Source organism: Bacillus rossius, chromosome 7, assembly GCF_032445375.1.
Source record: "Bacillus rossius redtenbacheri isolate Brsri chromosome 7, Brsri_v3, whole genome shotgun sequence".
Classification (NCBI taxonomy): Eukaryota; Metazoa; Arthropoda; class Insecta; order Phasmatodea; family Bacillidae; genus Bacillus; species Bacillus rossius.
The window spans coordinates 58,697,151-58,722,856 of NC_086335.1; the positions used below are offsets into that span (position 1 = coordinate 58,697,151).

General features: G+C 40.7%; 1 protein-coding gene across 8 annotated transcripts in view; it reads left to right on the plus strand.

Moving 5' to 3' along the window:
- The window catches only part of LOC134534122 (uncharacterized), a 259,877-nt gene that overhangs the window by 205,191 nt on the left and 28,980 nt on the right, over positions 1-25,706 (plus strand). For all 8 annotated transcript variants that reach the window (XM_063372209.1, XM_063372201.1, XM_063372202.1 and 5 more), the window contains one exon: positions 5,258-5,386. In XM_063372209.1, the coding sequence (XP_063228279.1) occupies positions 5,258-5,386 (129 nt within the window). The remainder of the gene's footprint in view (positions 1-5,257; positions 5,387-25,706) is intronic.

The following is a 25,706-nucleotide window of genomic DNA, read 5'->3' on the forward strand; positions in this document are numbered from 1 at the left end:
GCGCGCCGCGCCGGCCCCGTGCCCCAATTACATGGTCACGCCACTTGCGCTGACGAGTGAACAGAGCAGCCAGCCCAGAGTCCCGTCAGTAAAGTCCCTAAATTTGATTTCAACAACCCTGCAAAATTTCAACCCGCGACAATATGCGCAGCTAATACTGGAAAGCTATTCAAACAACTGTTTACAAATATGCATTTTCAAAATCTTAAATTAAGTACTAAATCAATGATAGTGTTAGGGATGTCAAATGAAAAGATACATTTCATACTGACATCGCCGGAATTTTAGGTAATGATAGTACTGACCTTAAATCGATCGGTTTCTGAAGACTAAGAATTTAGATGACACTAGTTTTTTGATATTTGCTTACGTGTTTAGAAATATTCACATTATTTGAATACAACTATATTTTATTGGAACTTACAGTACTCCTGAGTACAGAATTCTTGGTAATAGCTGAAATCAGGGTTAAGCAGGAGCATAAATGTTTTATTTCATACAATGAAACCCTCAGAAACTTAATTAAATCATCGGGATTAGTAAACATGAACTTCTTTGAGTACACAACTACAGAAAGTTTTTAATTAATATTTTTGCACATCGCAGTGACATCGCTATTTAATTATTTGTTTTTTTTTAATTGTAACAGAAATTGGAATTAGGTGTTTTTATTTGGATGTGTAATATTTCTACGTGTAATAGTATAAAACATGTATTATGTTTTAACTGTTACCGTATCAACAGTTCATTTAATGGTTGTGTATGTTTATTTCCGTCCAAAATATTTTGTACAAAAAAAAATCCTACAACAATATTTCACTTTTCTTATAATTTTGTTGTTTTAAATTATTATTATTAGAACCTTTCCTTCAGTTCAACAACTTAAGTAGATATAATAATTTCGTTATGAAATTAAATTCTCCATACATACTACACTTGATATTTTGAGATTACGAAATAATATATAATTTTATTTTAAATACTTTTTTTCCTTAAACGTACGGGTTTCAAATACCAAATTTATACTTTAAATTTTCTTTTTTTTAATGGTTCTTGCGAGTGCTGCCATCCTCATGTTGAGGTCGGAAACTTTGCAGACAACTCTCGTATGTGTGTGTGTGTGTGTGTGTGTGTATATATACATATATAGCAACTCTCGTGTGTACACACACACACACATATATATATATATATATATATATATATATATATATATATATATATATATATATATATCTTACAACAAGCAACTCTCATTCAGATGCAGATGCAGAGCAGCAATACTCGTTTCCAAATTCAGCAGGTCTCTGAACAGCGGCAGAACTGCACACGAGACCTCGCTCATCAAGCCTCGCCGCGTGGCGGTTACGTGGCACGTGGGAAAGGAACGCTGGGTCCGGCCGATCGGGGAACTGGTTCCGATTTGCTCGCCGCGGGTGTGGGGTGACGCTGTTGGTTGATTCGTACCCCCCTTTACCCCCGCCCCCCCCCCCCCACCCCACCGGGACATTTCCTTTCCTCGAAGAACCGGCTGTAGAGCACGCGGTTGGCCGCGGGAACCCCGCAAAGTTGGCAGAAGTGTTTTTTCTGTGTTCCGCGGTCGGTGTGTCGCGGGGGAAACTACGGATCCACAAAGTCTTTTTTTCAACACGCCCGAATATTTTACCTTCGTGTAACTTGGTTGTAATTTTTTTTTTTTTTTTAATCTTTACGTGAAATCAGCCGTTTTTAACGTCCTTCTGCGCAGTAACGCGCGAGTCCCTAACCGAAACCTGTGCAAAGCTCGCTTTGATGTAGACACGGTCCTAACAAGTCAGAACCTGCGGTTTTCAAATATTTTTTTCTCGTTCTTGATGGCTTCAATCCGTTGTACTTCCTGGAGCTCTGCAACAACTAAATTTCCAAAAGGGGGGGAGGGGGGGGCAATATACCTTTTTATAAAGAATCATCGATTCCTCCTATTGAAGCGGGGGTCCAGGGGTCCTCCCCCGGGAAAATTTGTATTTCAAGGTGGAAAATGGTGTTATTTAAGCAGTTTTACTATCTAAAAATTGATTACACAGCACTTTCTTTGCCCCCACTTCAAGGTTTCGGAAGGGGGGGAGGGGAAAAAAACCCTTGCCCGCCCCCACTGTTGTTGCGCCCCTGTGTGCCCGGGTGGGCGGGGGACTTTGACACCGGTCGGCGTGGTCGGGGGGAACTCGAGGCTCGGTTCGTCCCCAGACGTGCCAGGCCGTCGGGCGGAGGGAAGCAGAGAGTTTGTCGGCCGGCGAAGGTCAGCGCCGTCCATCGTCGTCGTCCTCGTCAAACAGACCGTCCTCCCCGGGCGGACAGCTTTTCCGCGCGTCCTGTCCGGATCACTGGCAACTGCCACTTTTACCTCCAGTCAGTATTATTTTGCCCCCCCCCTCCCCCCCCCCCCCCTCGTTGACACACCCAAGTGTTGAAGAGTCCAGCGAATTGCCAACAACACCCTTCTTTTCGACGGCCAGATGTCATTCTTCAAGCCAATCAATACGCTCATGAAAAAAAAAAAATTGGTTGTCTGTAAAGTCGGTTTACGGACGATAGTTTTAACGTGGCAACGTCATAACAAAACATTGATGAAATGATTGCGTACTTTTATGAATAAAATTGAATCATTTTTATTTTAATAATAAAAGAATAAATACTTGAAATTATACTAGTAATCAGATTTTTAAAATGCAAGAATAATTTACCTTTATTGCCGAAATTGTTGTTGTAATAAGCAATGAAAACCACATTAACTTTTCACTTCACTTTATAAACCGTCCAGTGGAAGAGAGATAGATTTTATTTCTAATTGGTTGTTATTCCTGCATGAGTGGAGAAGCATTGTCCCAGCGTACAGAATGTCCCAGTTTCAGATAACAGATTAATTTAGACTATTTGCAACAAATCTTACTTAAATTGAAGATAAACTAACCTAGTTTTTCTTACAAATGTTCAATATGTGCAACTTTATTTATATGGCACACATCCAACCTAATTCCAATTATTTCCATACTTTGGTTAACACGGTCTGAGTAATGGAAGCAATAGCCTCTTCAATTCTGTGTCTTCAACTCTGACAAATCATTAGGTAGCGGCGGGACGTAGACAATATATTTTATGAAGCCCCAAAGGAGAAAAAAAAATATCGCATGGCGTTATGTCAGGTGAACTTGCTGGAGGCCAGCTAAAAAAAAAGAGCTCTGTCGTGTTTCGACCATCACGACCAATCAAACGGTCAGAGAGAAATGGGACGTTCAACCACTCTCGGGCAAAGATAATCCAATGGGGAGGGGCTCCATCGTGTTGCCAAATAAAAGTCACAGGTTCAACCCTCTACTAATTGCCATTTTTGCGTAGATGACGTTGGAAGTGGAAAACAAAATAGCAGTATTCGCACATGCGCTTGTCTGAAACTGTTGTGAGTTGCTCTTTAATTGTGACCTTGGACCGAAACTCCGCAGCTGTTACAGTTGGTGTAGCTGGGACGTTCTAATGGACGCGGTGCACGTTAGGACTGCTGTGGTCGCATGCGTGGGAGGCTTGTTGTTGTCGGAAGGGCCGGCGCCATGGGGGAGAAACTCTAACTACCGAGACTGAGACCTATTTTTTTGAAGTAGTTATGGGCCCGTCCGTTAGATAGTAGTTTTCATAATATATTGCTGACATAACTACATTAATTTATTAGGAGAAGAAATGTATAAGCTACTAGCTGCCCGACCCGGCTTCGCACGGTTGTATTAATTGGGTTGGGGGGGGGGGGGGGAAATGTGACCAAATCTCTTATTTACAGTTATAATAAATGAAATAAAATTAAAATTAATTAATTTTGACAAAAACTTAATACAACAATACACGCAACGTTGTCATGGAGACGAAGTACCCACTGTTTCCCGGGCTTAAACACCAATCAACATTGATAATCAGTTTATTATTAATTATAAATTATTAAGACCATTAATCGAAATAAAAACTATCCTATCTCTCCGGTTGGAAAAAATTACACATAAATGCCAATTTTCATCGAAATCGGTTGACTTGGTGAAGAGTTCACTGGAAACAAACATCAGGACACTGGATTTATATATACATATATATACATATATATATATATACATATATATACACACACACACACACACATATATATATATATATATATATATATATATATATATAAAGATTATCAGGCAAACAAACCAGTGAAAATTCACTCTATTTAGGTGGCCACTAATTTTGTGGTGTGTAATACAATGAGTTTTTGCACCTCCTACTCCTTTATTTACTACATTATGGTTTATTAAAAAACAGCATGAAGTATTTTCGCATCGAATAAATTAATTTTGCGTCGCCCAAGGAGATAACTTAATATAACCAAAAAAAAAAAAACGTATTAACTGGTGACCAGCACGTCCACGAGATAGCACTGCGGTACCACAGAGCCAAACGGGCTGGCTCTCACCCACCAGCGAGAACGAGACATCATCATCCACACATCACCATCACACCACACGAATCACATCGGCCCCCTAGGACCTTGTCGCCGGGAGGAGGCCTCACACAGTGTATATATTATATTGTATTGTATTTTTATATTTAATCAATGTACTCATCCAGTGTTTCCAATCATGTACCTTGCTGACTCAAATAAAGTTGAGTGATTTTTTTGGCGGGGCGGACCCCCTGGGGTGGTCCCCCATTTAAAAAATAAAAAAAAAAATTGCATGAGAACCTCTGTTCGGATTTGTTATTAGCTGGTAGTTGTGGGCCCGCCCAACAGATAGCGACGCATGGCTTCAGTTCCCACTGCAAGAGTCGCACCTTTGAATATATATAGACTGTATAGAAGTCGCGAGTGGATAGGATTTACTCTACGTTTTTCAGAAGCGTATGATGAGCAGCTTGGGAACTTCACCGCTGCAGTGCGCTGCCGTAACGCGCTGTCTCGTCTTAGTTGTTATTTACACGTTAGAGCGCAGCGCTGTCGCCTGCTGTCATACCCCGCACCCCTCAACCATCTTTCACTGCAGCTCAACGTCGTTCAACAGGAGGGGGAAGGTGTGTTTGAAGAGTTCCGACACTCGTCCGCTAGGGACCACCACAAGTCGATGCCCTAGAGATGGTGGCGATTGCGGCGGTGAATTAACCAACTACCTCAAAACCGTATTAGAAATGTTAACTTGGGCTGGCGACTTCTATACAGTATATATATTCAAAGGTCGCACCTCCTTGTTCCGTGCCGCAGGCGGAGCTGGTGGCGGCGGTGAGGCGGCGGGGGCGGTCGCGCGCCGACACGAGCGAGGAGGACGAGGACCAGGGTCTGCCCCGCAGCCCCTGCGGCTCCCCCAACACCGCCGACGTGCTGCTCGAGAAGGTCAGTGGTCAGCGGCCCGCACGTGTGTCGACTAGAGGTGTAAAAGTAACGAAAAAAAAAAGCGTACCTGTATGTATTCGTTACTATAACAATCAGTACTCGTTACTATCGTATCGTTACTCGTTACTTCTGATGCATAACATGCAACGTATCGAGTCGTATTGCGTACGCGTACAGTATGATGTCGCGTAAATAATAATAAATATAATATAACCATTTAACAGTATTTGATAATTAACAGTTTTTGTTAACCAAGAAACAATTAAATCTCATTAGAGCGGCTTTATTATATTATCTCTTTTAAGATAATAAAAAAAAGTGAAAATTCGCGATAATAAAAAACAAAAACATACATATTTCTAATTTGTAAAAAATACTTTCTTACGTTGTTTCTGTTCCAATCTCAAACTTTGTCTACACACACGATACCTTTAATAAACAGTAAAAAAAACTTGGACGACGAATTTCCAAATTATACTTTACTTAATAAACAAACATCGTTCTTTGTAACGTAAATTCATCGAATATGCGCGCGCATGCGTGAAACATACGAAAAATGCGAGTAACGAAATGCAGCCGTGTGTAACGTTTCGTTACTCGTATATAGACGGCGCACTCGTTACTCAGTAACGAATACATACGGTTTGCTACAGCTCTAGTGTCAACATCTGTCCATTCCCGGTTCTTTCGGGACTCCACATAGGATTTTTTATTTTTATTTTTTTCCCCTAGCCTAAATTATTCTAAGTGTGTAAGGGGAGGACCTAAGTGTGTCTCAGGCCTACGCCTATACACTCTACCATGCGGGTTTTCAACCGAGCAGGACAAGGGCGCGTGCATCATGTGCTGATTGGGGTTTGCTGGCCAGCCATGGCAGCAATTTGGCGCCATCCCATTGAACGAACGTCTAACTTAAAAAGCTAACTAATGCGACCCAGGTGAAACCTGCTTAGGCACAGGGGGAAAACCCTGGGCCGGGACATGCGTGGATCAAATATCGTGCATTAAGCAAGCAGGTGGTAACTACTGGGCGACTGAATGAATATTTTCTGTTTTTATTGCGCGCTCTGGTTTGTTTCGTTTGCTACTCTCTCCCCTTGCGGGCGGGGAGAGGGGAGTGAGTCTGCCGCGCGACTGTCAGGCGGTGTCAGGACTGCTGCGAGTGCCTGTGGTCGTCGCGCCAATATTCCTTAAGTAACGATAGTTTTTTCTTCTTCTAAGTTTTTTTGTGAAAATATTAAATGTTATATCAGGTTAATAATTATGTGGTAACTATTTTTTTCTTCTTCCATAAGGCAAAGATTGAGAATACGGCTGAAAATCAAGTGATTTTGTTCACATTAGTAGATATTTTTTTGAAATAACATTTTTTTTTACTTTTTATTACTAAATGTTTAATCGTTCAAAACTAAATACTACTAGTTCAGTCACCGACTGCATGATTTGATAAAAAAAATAAAAAATAAAACATTGTAGTGAGGACTGTGTGGCCGATGTTATCCCTCCCTCCTCCCTGCGCGCTGAAGACTCCGGGGAACCGCACCGCCCACCCTCTCCCAGGGTCGGCGTGACGCAAGCACGCCCCCCCCCCCCCCCCTACCTTGCAGCCCGCGCGTGGGAAACAAGAGCCGTTGCTCTCGCCTCGCACCTTCCGCATTGCCCCGGCCCGCCGTGTGGGAAGAGCCGGTGCTTCGCCGCTCGCCCGCGCCTCCCACGGCGACAGGGGTTCACATCCCCCCCCCCCTTGCTGTGTCTTTGTCCCGTTACAGGTCATTATTGTATAGGTGCATGCACGTTTAACACGGTTGAACCTGTATGTAGACTTTTTGAATGGCTGAAATTCAACAAAATATAGTTACGATTTACGTTTGGGAGAACTACTAGGGTTCATAAGGGATAGAGCCCAATTAATTTAATTAGTACAGTCTTATTTATTACCTACTAATGTCTGCACTACACATTTAGTTACTGCACTCAAGATTTCTGTCCACAAAAAACTAGTCTTTACACTGGTCATTGAAACAATAACACTTTCCCACTTGGAGCTTGGCTCGACGGTGGCTCGCTCTTCTGTCCTCTTCCTTCGCACGCTCGCCCACGCCGCGCCGCTGTACAGTCCTCAACTATCGCTCGTCGCACCCGACTGGCTCGCCAGGCCTTCTCGCAGGTATAGCCTCCCGATAGGTCCGGTCCGCTCAGCCAGGGCCACTTGCCCTCTTCACCTCTCGCTGATCGCACGGGCATCGCCAGTATCACCCCCAGAGGGGAAGAATCTCTCCCCTACCCTCACAACTCCCCGAACCTTCGGAGGCCGGCGTCGTTACTTATATACCCGTGGCGTCCTTCTCGAAGGGACGAGAGCGGCTGTGACGTGTCGCGTCATCCCGGGCCGACCCGACGCCCGAAACAACCAGAACAGCGACTCTTATTCACGCCACTCCTCGCGGCGGCCTCTGCAAGCCAGGAAATCCCAGGCCGCTAGAGGTGACAATAGTCTGAGGCGGGTCGGTGCGCGGGGTGATACTTGACAGCAGTGTTACTGTACACTGTAAAAAATTTCTTTGTAAATGTAACTGAAATATGCATGTAAAATTAAATATATTTGTAAATATTTATATTTACATTAAAAAAACAACTGTATCACAAAATAGTTTACGCAGTATTACTTTAATTTGTTGAATCAACTGTAATGAGTTTGGTTTAAAAGAAAATTGTGTCATGACTAAAGTCATGTAAGAAATGTACTGAACTATTACTTGTTTAAAAAAAATCATGTGAATTTATGCTTTTTGTTGTCCCAGTACCTCCAATGGTTAAAGTTATTTGTAAACCGTTCCCTTAATAGCTTTCCAGTATTAATTTGCCACATAATGAGCATGACGCAACAAAATATAATCAAATTGTTAAATATCCGATTGTCTTTTCCATGGGTAAAAAAAAAGTGCTTGAACTAAACATCAATTAAAATATAAAATTATGCACCAATTTTCGGTAGAAATACTTAGTATTATCTCTAAGAAAAAAAATATCCATAGCCATGTGTTGTGCAAATGAACAATAACTTTCTTGTAGTACCTACTACAAACTGTTTCTTTCTTTCAAAGGAATATTCTGTTAAAAGTACAAAATTTTTTTTTTCCCTGTGTAACAACGCAAGGGCACCAACTATAAAAAAATAAATTAGAAAGAGTTGGCATAGAAAGCTTTGTTCTGGTCGGCGCTAGGATGTGCTAGGAACGGAAGTGGAAATGCAGCTCTCATATCACCGAGACTGCCTCGGTGGATGTGACGAAACGTTATTTACTCGTCGGCCCGGTTCGCTCAGGGCATCCGCCAGCACGATGTTCCATCAGGCGTGCGTCACCCGCAGTGCACAATCGAGATTAGGGTCGACCGGCAAATATTTGTGCTCGTCGACAGAGCGAAGGGAAGCCTACGATGTGCATTCTGCATTGCACAGACCCGAACAAGCCCGAATATCTACCTTCGGCCAACGTCGGCATTAAAATGATTTGACAGTATTTTTAATGTAGCTATACTAACCTAACATAACCAACCGTCCATCCACAATTTTGTAAAGTAATAAACAAAAAAAAAACTGACGAAGTTGGCCGAAGGTAGATATTCGGGCTTGTTCGGGTCTGTGCAATACAGAATGTACATCATAGGCTCTTCACGAGCAAAGCCTTGTGGAAAGGGAAGCCTACGATTCACCCGTCCTTCTGGACATACCCGAATACTCGCGTTGGCAAGCCTTCTTTCAACAGACGAGAGAGCCAAACGCTCGATCGTGCATCTTCGGGTCTTTTTTTTTTTTGTTCATTGTAAATAAATATACAACTCATGATTAACTAATGGTCAATTAGGTTAGGTTAGCTAAATTATAAATACTTTAAAACATTGTGGACGGTTGATTTGTGAAATCATGTAAACTGTTTCCCCCAAATAAATACACCTGTTGTACGGAAAAAAAAAAGCTAGCATGAACTTCGGGTTTGGCTCTCTCGTCTGTGAAAAGAAGGCTTGGCAACGTGAGTATTCGGGTATGTCCAGAAGGACGAGTGAATCGTAGGCTTCCCTTGTGGAAATGCTGCAGGAAACTTTTCTGTTTTATATCCCGGCGACTCGTGTGAGCGTGGGACAAACAAAGAGACACGCAACTGCGTAACCGCTACTTATGTAACTTCCGAGACAGCCGCTGGTGTTCTCTGACATGTTCATCTCCGCGCTCACGCGGAAGTTGCGCCGTAAACTATCCTTGGATAATTTTTAACCAGTGTTCTTTGAAAATTTAAGGTGAACATGTTTAAAAATGTGAACAGGCATTAAAAAATAAAAAATAAATCATGGTTGCCTGAATTTTTGCGTGTAGCACTTCTTGCGGGTTTTTCTTCTTTTTTTTTTTTTGTGATCTCATGTTCGTTGCGCAATTTTCGAGCCCAGCTTCAGCAATGACGGCCTTCGAATACCATCGGGAATGGGTGGCCGACGGGCTGAAACACATGTGCGCGAGAAATGACAGCTGATCAGAGCTTTCGCTTCGCCTTCCTTAACCCTTGCGGGCCGGCATGTACACCGTTGCGGGCCGGCATATACACCATTACGCCCCGGCATGTGTACTCTTGCGGCCCGGCATGTACATACACCCTTGCGGGCCAGCTTGTGCACCCTTGCGGGCCGGCATCCGTCGGAACGAGGCGCGGCCCCATATTGCGGAGGGAAACCGATACGCCTTTTGATCGCGGCTCAGAGGCGTCGCTGTACGCTATGTAGTGTGTCTGAGGTCTCACATACCATCATCGGCATCACCCGCATCCTAGCCCACTCAGCGATATGAAGGCTATGCTGAGAGGCTGAGGAACCCATCCCAGCATCAGCACCACCACGTCCCACGCCACTCACTTCTCACTGGCAACCCCCCCCCCCCCCCTTTCCAAGCGAGGCAGTGATTGTCGCATTCCGTGAACCTCCTCCGGGTGCAACGAACCGTGCCCACAGAGAGCCCGTGGTAGCGAGAGAAGACACATGGCACAGTTTAAAACTTCGTAAAAGAAAGGAGAGAAAAATTAAAGTTAATTATCCGAGCCGGGGGGCAGGTTTATAAAGTGGCACGTCGCCGGTTGTACCGTTTTTATTGTTGTTGTTGCGCGCTCGTGACCCGTTAGACTTGGCAACGCCGCGCTCGTGTGACGTGCGACTCTGGAGTCTGCGCGTCTGTATCGACCAATGGCACCTCTTCCTCGCTGGCATGACGCCGCAGTGCGTTACCCGGGCATTCGAGAGTTTATTGCACAGGTCAGAGACGTGAGATGGTAATGCACCGATTCTTTTCTTCTGCACATGGGCACATTGTCTTTAGACCTGCCAACGAAACCATCAAAATCAGTGACGTAAACAGAGATTGTGCATTTTGACGTGACGTCGTCTAATAAATCGACGAACGCCGGCTGCACGCACGTAAAAGTGTCCCGTTATATTGTGGCCCGTTACGCTCATTGTACGCTTGCGCCGCATCGATCTCTCGATTGGAACAACCATCGATTTGACTTTTTCGAGGCACATTAAACTTGAAACACTCCCATTCGTTTCCTACTTTTCCTATCATCGTCCTATCCTTAAGAGAATAACACAGATTGGAAGAAGTTAAATAGCAAACATGTTTTAAAAGTTATAGTTAAAATAATCTGTTCGTTAAAGTAATAAACATATTTGAATTAATGAGTGCAAATAAAAGTAAATTTATCAATTAAATTGTAGATTTCATTTCACTCCTTCTTTGTATCCACACAAAATAGTGAAAATTCAATAAAAATAATTCAATTTTATTCATAAAAGTATGCAATAATTGTTTTGTTATGACGTCACGTGAAACCATCGTCCGTAAACCGACTTGACAGACAACCAATTTTTTTTTTCTTCAGCATCATTTCTTGATCAATTGCGATTACAGTTGGAATATAATTTATTAAATATTAAGGAGTAGTTGAGATAAACTACTACTTTGCGGAACATCTAAACCATGAAATTGCATCTGTAAATTTGACTGCAAAGCGTCTATTTGTAAGATAATTAAAACATACACATAATTACTGTGTGTGTTAAAGACCATCTTGCTGATTGAAAACTACTTGGTTTTTCAGAAATAATATTTTTAGGAATAAAATTCACGTGCCTATATATTATTTTTTCGTCAAAAACGTCTAAAATACTCCATAACAGAGGCATTGGTCAATAGTTTGTGACTAAAATTTAACTGTAAATAATACTTCAAGAAAATATATACCGCTAAATGGTTTAACACACAAACACTCACTGACAGATGCACACTTAATTAAAATATTTTTGTACAAAAGCAAATTTTTTTTAATGTTTTAAATGTTTGTTTGATCTTTATTTATAACATGTTGGAATGATAATGCTACAGTTACTAAAAACTAAAACGCTACAAAACTGCAAAAAATATTTTTGCAAAACTCCGTTCCCCCGGAGAAACCCCCGGAATGGCCACCGCATGGGGAGCCCAAGAAAAGAAACGGGCTCCCCATTTGGAAGCCACCTGGAAGGTTTTTTTCTGTTCCACCCACCGTTTCTTTGGTAGCCTGACTTGTTACAAGGGATTGTATTCCTACCAGAGAAAATGCCACCATTTTGTCTGGGCAATCCGCCTTGGAGGAGCCGGGGCGCGAACCCGGGTCCTACAAGTCACAAGGCAGGCGCTCTACCCCAGAACCAGAGTGGTAGAGCGGATACTTGCAGTCTTCTTAACACTGACATGATGTTATTCCACGAGTTTACTGTAGTTTCGTGTGTCATTAACACGTTCAGTAACATCTGACCTCGGTAACGAACAAATTTATATACTATTCTTATGTTCTTTGTTCAGCATGAATTATGTAATTTCATAAGAGTGAAATTTAATTTGTATAACTATTCTGGCAATTTTTTTGAATTGAAAACTTCTTAAGCCGCGTTGAGCGATTTTTGGTAGGGGCAAAACTCATAGGTTCGCGTCACCGACATGCTGTATTAGCAGTAAGTGAAGTTAAATTGACCACGTGAAAAGTTTACTGTGCATTGTCCATTGAACACATGACCTAGGTCTGTCATAGCTAGGCAATGAATTTTTACGTAAGTTTGATATACTACTGACATCTGTTGTGACTATAAAATTATGAAAGAATAAAAGATATCATAATGACATCATACTTATATAATACCAAAATAGTTTTCTTACGTACATTTGACGTAGAAATGACTTCATATTGCACATTTAAAAACAAAGTGTTAAGTTTTCACTTCTGTAGACAATCCATATGACTGCCTTTTCTTTTTTAACGTGATAACGTTTTATAATTCGATGAACGCCAGCTGCACGCACGAAAAAAGCATGACTCATTGTCATGTTCTGCAGGTTTTAGCGGGCTTTTCAAAAGCATCAGTTTCATCAATTTTTTTATGATTTAAATTTCATCGTTTTAAATTAACACTTCATTAACATTAATTTGATTAAAGTTTATTTCTAAAAAATTGCATATAATTATTTTTAAACAAATAATTCACATTAAACTTGCAAAAATTGAAAAACCGACTTTACAGAGAATCCCCCCCTTTTTTTTAAATTAGAAATTGGCACTCCAACACACACATGTATTAAAATTATTAGACGTAAAGTTTTATTGTGATTCAGTATGTAAACGCTTATTTTAATGTACTTGTAAAGGTTATTTCAAACATCGAATTTCAGTGCCGTTTTATAACCTCAAAAATAGATCAGCTGCATCCGTCGTGACGGTGGGTTCGTGTCAGTCCTGCTGGCTATTTAAGGTGGGATCACGGTTGAAAAATTAGTTGTGTGCTTAAGACATGTGTACAAGCTTAAGTATCTATGTATACATAGGTAGTGGTTTACGATTTCCGCGTAGGTGACGTGACGAAGTCGTGTGCGAATCAGCAGAAATGGTGATCTGTATTTTTAATTTTTTTCCTTAAGAATTATGGGACGCACCAACCAGAGAATCTGTTGGCGCGAAATAATGTTTCTTTGGGGAAAGCAGGTTATGAGTAGGAAATAGGGAATTATTAGCGTCGCGTCAAAAAAAAACTAAGATATTAACAAGAAAAAGGGAATCGATTGTTTGTAGCTCGGAACTATCGAAATGTTTACGTTTATTGCATACTAAAACTATCTTACCATTCAAGTATTCTTATTACAATTTTTACACAAAAAGAAATCATTTCATACATTATATTTACATTTGGATTTTTCTGCTGCTGCATGCATCTAGTTCGGTCATTTATATAGCTACTGTTGGCTGACTCTAAAACAGCCAACATCAAGCTAATGTAGAAGCTATGTTGTTCTTTAAAATTTGTAAAACCTATTTAGTTTTAATGAGAAATAACCCCGATGTTCGTGTTCAGAGTGCATGAAAGCAGTTATGAATTGAACGTATTCCAGTGAAGTAGTTCAAAACGCCACGTAAAAGTGGCCTATATTTTACAGCGACGCCGCTTCTTTTACTGATAACTGGTTTTTTTTTTTTAGCGAAAATAAAATATCTAGACGTTCTGTGCTTTTAAAAAAGGCAACATCGTCTGTGTTTCGTTATAGTTCGAGTGACTTTCCTATAAGCGTCCACGAACCACAGCCACTCGGCGAGTAAGGAAACGAGTTCGGAGTGGGCCAAATTAGGCAGTAACTTCCCGTGCAGGCATCCGCCAATTACATACAAGGAGGAAAAATACTGTTGGGGTCATGCTTTCAACCTTTCAAGCGTTCAGCTTATTTGGCGAAAAATCACTGCTCTGATTCCCGTGCTATCCCAGAATCTTTACAGGCAAATTCTGGGGATGCTTTATTTTTCATTTGCACGGCTGTCTACTACACATAAATTTCTAATGATTGAAAAAACAGCTAAAATAAGATCCTACTATTTTGCGTTAAATGTTTACGCACAAATCTATGTTCGTTTGTTTTTCTTTTGTTAATGGCATAAACGCCTCCATTTCGCTAAAACCTTACTGTCAGGTATTTTTTTGAAACGTTGTTGCTTTTTTTGTTTTTGTTTGGTGGAGTAATGGTTATCATGGCGTAGCGAATCATCTACCATGTTTAGTTAGAGAACGTAAAAAAATAAAGTCGCGATTTCATTACGCGATAGGCTGAAATGAAATACTCATATCTTTAGAATACTTCTCTTAGCCTACAGTACCTGTAGAGCAAGTACTCAACAAATAGTATCGATAGAGACCTACAAAAAATGCGTTATTACGTCATGGGTAGTTTGGGGCCCCAAAAAAAAAAAAAAACAAGTAATCAATAGTACAATGTCGAAATTCGTATGATCGAACCAAATACAATCTGGAAAGAAAATTAATTGGCGTGTGTCTGTGTACAAGTATATGAAGTCTGTATGGCACCAGATAATGTTGCGAATTGTGCAGTTTCTTAAGTCTCCGAGCTCAATTTTCCCAGGTGATATCATCTGTGCGATAGGATTTTACATGGGCACACAAACACGGTGCGCAGAGATTTAGAAAAAGAAACATTTTGAAAGAAAAAAAAAACTGTTCAATACATCCGAGTGACATCTGTTTACGGAAAGCATTTTAAGAACACGCCTATGGGGAAATTAGTAGTCCTGTTAACCGTATGTCGTTTTTAAACTGTGTTTATAGAACAGTGAAAATAATTTTTAGAAATGTAACTCCTTTGAACCTTCATCTTTTTTTTTCTCCGCCATATAATGTAATGGATAACGCTCAGATCTCACAGTTGCCGTATACACGACGAGAGGACTGCGTTCCAGGCCAGAGGCGACACACCGCGCTAGAAGCTAGAAGCGGACGTCGCTCCTGACACTAGACGCACTTGCGTAGCGACTCGGCGCTAGTTACCGGGATCGAACCCGCGACCCTCGCCACGCGGCGACTGGCTGAGAGCGTCTCTGCATGGGGGAGAAACTCTAATTACCGAGACTGAGACCTAGTTTTTTGAAGTAGTTATGGGCCCGTCCGCTAGATAGTAGTTTTCATAATATACTGCTGACATAACTACATTAATTTATTAGGATAAGTAATGTATAAGCTATTATCAGGCAAACAAACCAGTGAAAATTCACTCTGTTTAGGTAGCCACTAATTTTGTGGTGTGTAATACAATGAGTTTTTGCACCTCCTACTCCTTTATTTATTACATGACGGTTTATTACAAAACAGCATTAAGTATTTTCGCATCGATTAAATTAGTTAAAAAACGTATTAACTAAAAAAAAAACTTTGTATGAGAACCTGTATTCCAATTTTTTACTTGCTGGTAGTTATGGGCCCGCCCTGCAGATAGCGACACATGGTTTCAGTTTCCACTGTAAGAGTCGCACTTCTTTATTTCCCTCCTTGTTCTGTGCAGGCCCCTCCATGTCGAAAAGGGCAACGAATTCCTTACCAAATAATTCCAAGGATTCGGTCTAACATGCTGCAAACGTTGTAATATAAAAAAAATGACCATTATTTTAATAAAAATGTACTACAGAAAGTAAGCAAATGGTGTAATATTAATTAAAACGTGTACAACTTGTTTAATTATTGTATTTCAATATAATTTAATAAATAATTTTATCGTGATGGTGGCAGCGATGACAAATCAAATTTTATTTATTTAGTGTGTTTAGCAGTTGGCACAATTGGGGTCCGTACTTCGGGTATGTTCGGCAAACAAATGAGCTCGATAAGGTTCGCTCGTAATAACATTGAGTTACAACTCTTATCCTTTATATACTCTTTGGTTCTGTGCGTCTCTGGAGCGACGGAGTTCGTCGAACCCCCCGCGGATCATAGCTGTAGCGCCCGGACCGTTCCCCGCGGAGAGCGAGAACAGCCGCGGCGTGATTGGCCGGTCGTGGAGCGCGAACCGCCCACTGAGCCACACGGTGGGTTGGGGGGGGGGGGGGGGGGGGGGTTGTGTGTGAGATCGGGCGTCGCCGCGCGCCGTCGAGCGACAGGAAGGATTTCCTTTCTTTTTTTTTATCCTAGCCTAAGTTAAATCCAAGTGTGTCCAGGTTAGGAGAGGACCTAAGTGTGTCTCAGGCCGAAGTCTACACACTCTATACCATGCAGGGTTTTAACCACGCAGAACAAGGGCGCGTGCATCGTGTTCTAATAATTGGGGTTTATTGACCAGTCATGGCTGCGTTTGGCACCATTGCTGGCGACCCTTTTGGTTACCCAGTCTGAAAGCTGACCAAAGTGACCCGGGTAGAACCTGGGCGGGGTCATGCGGGGATCAGTTAGCAGGGAAGAAAACTAATGGTCAAGAAAGGGGGGGGGGGGGGGGGAAGGTCCAGGTGAGAAGAGTTGGGCGGGGCAAAAAGATTCAACCATGCAGGATGTTGGGCGCTTGGGCCTCGCGGCCCGCATTATTTCGTTGGGCGCACCTGGGTTGATTTTACCAGGGGCGCCAGCGACTTCGCTCGTCAGCCCAGCCCAGGCAGCCAGGCTGGCATTTATTTACTTTCTCTTTCCAAGGCACTGCATCTGCCATTACCGCCGTCCTTGTTTCGGTCTGCTCCGTTGCCAGATCTACGCCTGTTCAGCTCAAAAGTTCAGGCACAACTTCATAGTGAAATTTAAATCATTCTAAATGTATCTGAAACATTTTTTTTAATGGAAATTTCCGAATATTACTTTTGGAAATAGATTTTATTGTTGTATTTAATCTAGATCATCATTTGATATTATTCAATTACTTATAATGCGACGTAACTGATACACGCCACCTCAATTTTAACTGGTTTGGCAACAATGTTTGTCCTGTTTATTTTAATACTCAGTTTTTTGGCTGTTTTTGAGCAAAGCACATAGTTTAATGAAATTCCTTGTTATTAATAGTTATCGACTACTTCATACAGTTTTTCCTGCAAAGTAATGATTTGTTTTTTAGGATGGCATTTGATTTAGAATGACATCTGTAATAATGCTTTCAATAGACACTATTTTATGGTCTTAGAGAAGTAAAAAAGTAGCAAAAAAATATTAATTATATAATTATACAAAAATAAGATTTTTTATGCTAACAGCCAACAGTGCTGATATTTAGTATTTATTGAAAACTAAGAGTGAGAGAGACTATAGTCTGTTTTGTGTAACTTATCTCATTTTAAAACATGTTGGACATACGCCATTGCTAGTTTACACTGTCTGTCATAGAGCAGACGTGAAGAATGGACAAACAAGTATAATACACAAACACACACAGAACACCAAGCTAAAAACCAGGCGATTTCAAATGTTAAATGCGTAGACAGCACAGAAAATTCCGTGGAAGGAATCAGTCAGATCAATATCACAGCACAGACAAACACAATGGGCTGGCCAACGACGAGACAGTTGCAACAAGAACAGTAAATACAAACAAACAACAACCCTGGACAACACATTGACAGGCAGAGGACCCCAAAGATGAAACTAAACAAAATATTATCTTTGAAAGATTTGTGCAATGGGAGTGCATGACTTGATGTAAGCTTTTGGACATACGCCATTGCTAAGCACATGTATGTCTGTAGAAGAAAACAAAACAAAAAAAAAACACAAATGACAAAAACACAAATAAATCAAAAAATTTCTGTTGTCAGGATATATACATCACACAATATTCCACAACAGGAATATGGTTAACAAAACAAAGAAAAATGGACTAACAGAACCAAAAAAAAAACCACAAATGATGACATCACAAAAATACCGAAACCAAACAATTCAGCACAACAATAGAAACGAGATAAAAACACAGCAAAACGAAAAGACGAAACAAATACAATAGTAAAAAAAAGAAGAGAACGAAAAAAACCCCACAAATGATAACATCACAAAAATATTGAACCCAAAAAAATTCAGCACAACAGTCAAAACGAGACAAAAACACGACAAAACGAAAAGACGAAACAAACACGACAGTTTTCTAAAACAGAAACAAGCGACGTTTCGGGAACTGCTATCTGCTCCCGTCCTCAGGCAGAGACGCACATGGTACGAAAACACAGGTGCGACTTCGTTTTGTTGACCATATTCCTGTTGTGGAATATTGTGTGGTGTTTATATCCTGACAACAGCATTTTTTGCTTCATTTGTTTTCTTTGTAGTTTTCTTCTACAGACATACATGTGCTTAGCAATGGCGTATGTCCAAAAGCTTACATCAAGTCACTAAACAAAATGTTCTGACAAACAAAACGCCGACCACACAGACACAACATCGACATTTGGCTTGGTTTTCTGTGCGCGCGCGTATGTTTTTCGTTTTCTGTTTGTCTGTTCTTCAGGTTTCCTCCGTGGGCACATTGTGCAAACTAGCAGTGGTGTATGTGTCCAAAATAATTCTTCACATCAATATTCCTCCATTGCAAGAACCGTCCAAACAACTCATCTGAAACGAGACAGTTCTCAGCTGTTGTGAACTGTAAAGGAACGCGAGGTTCCTGCGGCGTACTGCCACCCACTGGAGCCGGGATTGTCGTCGTGTAGCGTGCGGCTGGGGTGCTGTCACAACTTAGAAACACACAAGATAGAATCTTTTGAGTTATGCCTGTTCTAAGTTATGACTTTCTACGTTACGAACGTTTCTAAGTTGTGTGGTTCTGCGTTGCGTGTTTCTAAGTTATGCCTGTTCTAAGGTGTGTTTCTAAGTAGTGATAGTTCTAAGTTATGACTTTCTACGTTACGACGTTTCTAAGTTATGTGGTTCTGCGTTGCGTGCTTCTAAGTTATGGCAGTTCTAAGTTGCGTGTTTCTAAGTTATTATTTTCTACGTTGCGACGTTTCTAAGTTGTGTGGTTCTGCGTTGCGTGTTTCTAAGTTATGCCTGTTCTAAGTTGTGTGTTTCTAAGTAGTGATAGTTCTAAGTTATGACTTTCTACGTTACGGCGTTTCTAAGTTGTGTGGTTCTGCGTTGCGTGTTTCTAAGTTATGCCTGTTCTAAGGTGTGTTTCTAAGTAGTGATAGTTCTAAGTTATGACTTTCTACGTTACGACGTTTCTAAGTTGTGTGGTTCTGCGTTGCGTGTTTCTAAGTTATGACAGTTCTAAGTTGCGTGTTTCTAAGTAGTGATATTTCTAAGTTATGACTTTCTACGTTGCGACGTTTCTAAGTTGTGTGGTTCTGCGTTGCGTGTTTCTAAGTTATGCCTGTTCTAAGTTGTGTGTTTCTAAGTAGTGATAGTTCTAAGTTATGACTTTCTACGTTACGGCGTTTCTAAGTTGTGTGGTTCTGCGTTGCGTGTTTCTAAGTTATGACAATTCTAAGTTGTGTGTTTCTAAGTAGTGATAGTTCTAAGTTATGACTTTCTACGTTGCGACGTTTCTAAGTTGTGTGGTCCTGCGTTGCGTGTTTCTAAGTTATGCCTGTTCTAAGTTGTGTGTTTCTAAGTAGCGATAGTTCTAAGTTATGACTTTCTACGTTACGACGTTTCTAAGTTGTTTGGTTCTGCGTTGCGTGTTTCTAAGTTATGACAGTTCTAAGTTGCGTGTTTATAAGTAGTGATATTTCTAAGTTATTACTTTCTACGTTATGACGTTTCTAAGTTGTGTGGTTCTGCTTTGTGTGTTTCTAAGTTATGCCTGTTCTAAGTTGTGTGGTTCTGCTTTGTGTGTTTCTAAGTTATGCCTGTTCTAAGTTGTGTGTTTCTAAGTAGTGATAGTTCTAAGTTATGACTTTCTGCGTTACGACGTTTCTAAGTTGTGTGGTTCTGAGTTGCGGGTTTTCTGAGTTACGTGTTTCTGAGTTGCGTGTTTCTAAGTTATGATCGTTCTAACTTTCGATAGTTCTAAGATATGTGGATTTTTTTCCGAGGTTTCTAAGTTATGACAGTTCTAAGTTATGATCGTTCTATCTTATGACAGTTCTAAGTTACGTGGATATTTTTCGAGGTTTCTAAGTTATGACAGTTCTGAGTTACGTGCGGGTGGGTGTGGTGTCGGGTGGGAGAGGGGTGGGGTGGGAGGGGTTCTGCCGCCTCTCCCCCCCCCCCCTCCCGTGAGCCGCGGCCACTCGGTCAAGAGAGCGGGCCGGCACCGTTACGTGGCGCAGTGGCGCGGTGGCGCGGTGGTGCGGGCAGTCATGGTGGCTCGACGCGGCGACGAGGACCCCCCCAGGCGCCGCCGCTTGCACGAGCTGCGGCAGCTGCTGTCGCGCCTCCAGGTGAGCACTCTCACTCTCTCTCCTCTGGTCATCATGATAGTGGGACAACTATCCATTAGAACCGTCTCGGTTTCGGTCGATGATTACTAGGGGCTGGAAATTTTCGAAAAAAAAAAAAATAAAAAAATCTGAACGCCTACTAGACTGCAACAAAGGTATACCACACACCAGCGGTTTCTTCCTTGTGATTGGCGGCCGTCCAGCGAGAGAAGTCGTTGCCTTGTTTTTGTTTGCTTCCACACTGAATTAGTGTGATTGGTTGTTGTAACAATCGACATGCACCTCAAAGTAACTCACCCAATCACGAAACACAGACGATGCTACAGTGTTTCAACTTCCAGCTACTCTCGGGATCTTTTCGCGAAATTTTTCATGGCCCTAATGATTACCATCGAAGGACCATACAATTGAATTACTTGAAACCGAAAAAAAAAAAAAAAAAAAAATATGGCGTCTTGGAAGGCTTCTTGGAGAAAACGAAAGATACTTTTGAAGTTTATGGTCACCACAAATTTACACCAGCCTTGGGAAGGACTTCGGGTCATAATTCGTACAAGTTTTCAACTTGTTTTGTCGATGCGAACGTGCAACCGAAGCTGTTACGAACACGAGCGGCGTTTACGAGATTTCCTCAGCATCTCTGCCGCGTCATTTCCTTCCTCTTTCCCCTGCTGTCTCCTCTTCCGGTACGTTACAACTACGTTCATAGTATCTATTCCCATCCCTCACCCCTCCTTTTGCCAATTTCCCAATTCGACCACTAGCGCGTGTGTTGGAGTCGCGTAGCCGCTGAAACCCTACTCTCCCGGTTCTCCCAACAACCCAACAACGTGCGATCGGTATTTTCGTAACGCTCGAAATTGTAGCACCGTCGGCAAAAGAAGTTTCACTTCAAAACATTGAAAAAATAGTTTTAAAAAAAATTTCCCGATCGCCGTTTATTTGTATAACCCATGCAGCAAACAAATGTCTCAGGCACAATTCAAAACCGTAACTCTGTAACGTTCAAGCGACATCCCATAACTGTTAGAGCTGTAGCAAACCGTATGTATTCGGTACTGAGTAACGGGTGCGCCATCTAGTAACGAGTAACGAAACGTTACACACGGATGCATTTCGTTACTCGCATTTTTCGTATGTTTTACGCAAGCGCGCGCATATTCGATGAATTTACGTTACAAAGAACGATGATGTTTGTTTATTAAGTAAAGTATAATTTGGAAATTCGTCGTCCAAGTTTTTTACTGTTTTTTAAAGGTATTGTTTGTGTAGACAAAGTTTGAGATTGGAACAGAAAGAACGTAAGAAAGTATTTTTTAAAAATTAGAAATACGTATGTTTTTGTTTTTTATTATCGCGTATTTTCACGTTTTTTTTTGTTCTTATCTTAAAAGAGATAATATAATAAAGCCGCCTCTAATGAGATTTAATTGTTTCTTGGTCAACAAAAACGGTTAATTATCAAATATTGTTAATTGTTTATATTATATTTATTATTATTTACGTGACGTCATACTGTACGCGTACGCAATACGACTCGATTCGTTGCTGCAACATAACATAGCATGTTATGCGGTATCAGAAGTAACGAGTAACGTAACGATACGATAGTAACGAGTACTAATTGTTATAGTAACGAATACATACGAATACATACGGTACTCTTTTTTTTCGTTACTTTTACACCTCTAATAACTGTGAATGAGAAGTCTGCGCCGCGTGGCAAACGGCAGTCACCACGTGGTCGCGGGTGGTTGAGTGTGGTTGAGTGTGGTTGAGTGTGGTTGGAGTCGACCGCGCTCAGATGAAACGGTCGGTCGCCGCAGCTCGACAGCGCGGTCCAACCACGCTTCATCGGGTGACGGGGCCATTGTTGCGCGGAGAGCCTGCCATTGGCTGGCGTCGACTAGTTGAGACACTGATTGAATCATTCGCGATTTCCACCTCTCTCTCTCTCTTTTTTTTTATTTGTCTTACGCTGCTAACAAACGGAGATAAGATTAAAATTGGTAAATCTGTATTGTACGGATTAGCGCCAAAAAAAATCGTACAAATATGAAATAACTTTCATTATATGCTCTTTTACGTCCTCTTTTCAAAACCGCCTGCGGAGATTAAAAATTCCAATTACTTTTGGAGATATCACCGTTCTTATTTTGCAATACAAGCCCTATGTAATCATTCAACAGACGCCATTTTATATTTTGCCGTGTGTGCGTGAATGCCTAAATAACAGAAATTTTCCATTAGGTAAGGTTAGTTACATGATAAATACTTCAAAATAAACGGAAATTAAAAATAATATCAATTAATTTTACTTGTATAGTTTTAAGTATTTATAATGTAACTGACCTGACCTAACAAAACGGGACAAAGGTAGATTAGGTCAGGTCAGCTACAGTATAAATACTTTGAAACTGAACGGACATTAAAAATAATAAAATTTATTTTTAATAGTTGTTTAGTTTTAAAGTATTTATAATGTAGCTGACCTGACCTAACAAACCGGGAAAAAGGATGAACAGTAGGAACTCACGTAATTTTCATTTTACGTGATGTAGTCGTTCAACTACGTCGCGGAAAAAAAAAGAAAAAAAAAATCATACTGTAAACAAGCAACAATGGTGAACGCGGGAAGCCTACGATTCACTCATCTTTCTGGACATACCCGAATACTCACGTTGGCAAGCCTTCTTTCAACAGACGAGAGGCGAACGCCCGATCGTGCATCTTCGGTTTTTTTTTTTTTTGTTTATTGTAAATAAATATGCAACTCATGAAAACTAATGGTCAATTAGGTTATGTTAGCTACATTATAAATACTTCTTAACATTGTGGATGGTTGATTTGGTTAGGATAGCTACATTAAAAATACTGTAAAATCATGTAAACGGTTTCCTAGCGCTGGATAGCTACATATTAAAAAGTTATTTGCTAAGCAACCATAAAATGATTTTACAGTTTTTTTAATGTAGCTATACTTACCTAATATAACCAACCATCCACAATGTTTTAAAGTATTTTTAATTACTTCTTGCTAATTTCAAGAAAAGTGAAGGCTTGCCAACGTGAGTATTCGGGTATGTCCAGAAGGATGTGTGAATCGTAGGCTTCCCTCTCAACGCCGCATCAGTGCACAACATGAAAATTAAAAAATTCCATATCTCCTAAAGTATTTGGAATTTCTGATCTCCGCCGGGTTTAATGAAAAGAGGAAGTTAAAGAGCACAGAATAAAGGTATTTTCGGATTTTTAAATTTTTTTTTTTAAAAACATTGCCAAAAAATGAATATTAAAAAATTCGATATCTCCAAAAGTAATTGGAATTTTTTATCTCCGCAGGCGGTTCTGAAAAGAGGACGTAAGATAGCATATAATGAAAGTTATTTCATATTTTTACGATTTTTTTTGGCGCTAATCCGTACAATACAGATTAACCTTAAAATTTTATTTGGTGCTTTATTAGGTGTTCAAGACCGAATGTTCAAATTACGAGTCCGCGCTTCATAAAATAGAGTTAATGTGTGAATTACGACCTACTACATATATATATATATATATATATATATATATATATATATATATATATATATATGTGTGTGTGTGTGTGTGTGTGTGTGTGTGTGTGTGTGTGTGTAATTCTTTGAGTACTCGCCAGTTATGTGTAACATTAGTCGCCGGTAACGAGCAGATTCACGTGTTCTCGTGTTGCAAATACACTTATAATAAGAAAATCTGACACGAAATTTAAAATAATGCCGAGTGATAAATAAACGCAAATGATGTCTTCAACTACATTTCTGAACGCGAATCTCAAGTAGTTTCCGCACCCGCTGCTAAAAATTCGCTGCCGGAGCAGCTACTTCGACTATCGAATCATTCCATTTGCAGACCGAAATGTTAAGTTATATAATAAAACGGCTTCGATAAAAGTGAAAAAGACTTTTAAAAAAATTCTAAACCCCTGGCTTTGGACCTGACTTTCTACAATTAATTTTATTAAAATACGGCCTGTGTTGTTAAAATTCATTAAACACTTAATACTATAAAGTTTCCCTCTGGCTTTGTGAACTTTAGTTCACGCCATTCGCAACAGATGGCAGCACCGTCGTTATGCATTTCCGTTCTATTCACCAAATTTCACCTACCAAATGCCGTATACCGAGAGCTAAGATGTTACACTTATATATATATATATATATATATATATATATATATATATATATATATATATATAGAGAGAGAGAGAGAGAGAGAGAGAGAGAGAGAGAATGAGAGAGAGAGTAAAAGGCAGTTAAAAGTTTGACATAAAAATCCTTACAGTGTGACACACTGTCTTCGCGTATATGTCGCTCCTGCCTTGAAAAAGCGAGATACACAAACCGATAATGAAGAAAGAAGTTAATATTTTTTTTAACCCGTGTATTCATGTTAGACATGTTGGTACACCCAGCTCCTGAATTGTTGCCTGCGGATAAGTCGAAAAATCGTTACTGCCCGTGTATATTTCTTAATTATGTGCAAATTTTTGCAATGTCATGCAATGCCATGTAGGCGTGGTCCTTAATAGTGAAAGAGTAATCTAACAACTCTTACACAGATAAGATTGTTTTGTAGGAGACAAATATTTTTATGTTGCGAAACAAATATATACTTGATGTAACGAAATATATGGTTGGCCATGGCAAATTTTATTTGTAACAAACTTTATTTTGTATCCCTAACAAAATATAGAGTTGACAAAAAATTTTTTTTTTTTTTCCGGATCAACCTAATCATTACTACAACGAAATATTTGTTTGAATCAACCTTACATATGTATTCGGTCAAATACAAAGAAAAATTTTTTGAAGCACGCAAACCTTCTCATCTGTGTACATGTTGGTACGGAACCAGTCGGCCCAGCGCGCCGGCCAGTGTTGGGGGGTGGTGGGGTGGAGTCCAGGGAAGACCCCATCCCCCGGGATGGGCAGCTTCTGTCCCTCTGCTGCGACCCTATTTAGGAGCGGCGCCTCCCCCTCTGTCTCGAGGGCAGCCCTTTAATGAGTTGTGAGCGATGACACAGCTCCGGCACTGGCCTGGACAGCTAGACCAATGGGTTCACTGAGTGACTGAGGGGTCCCGGTGTG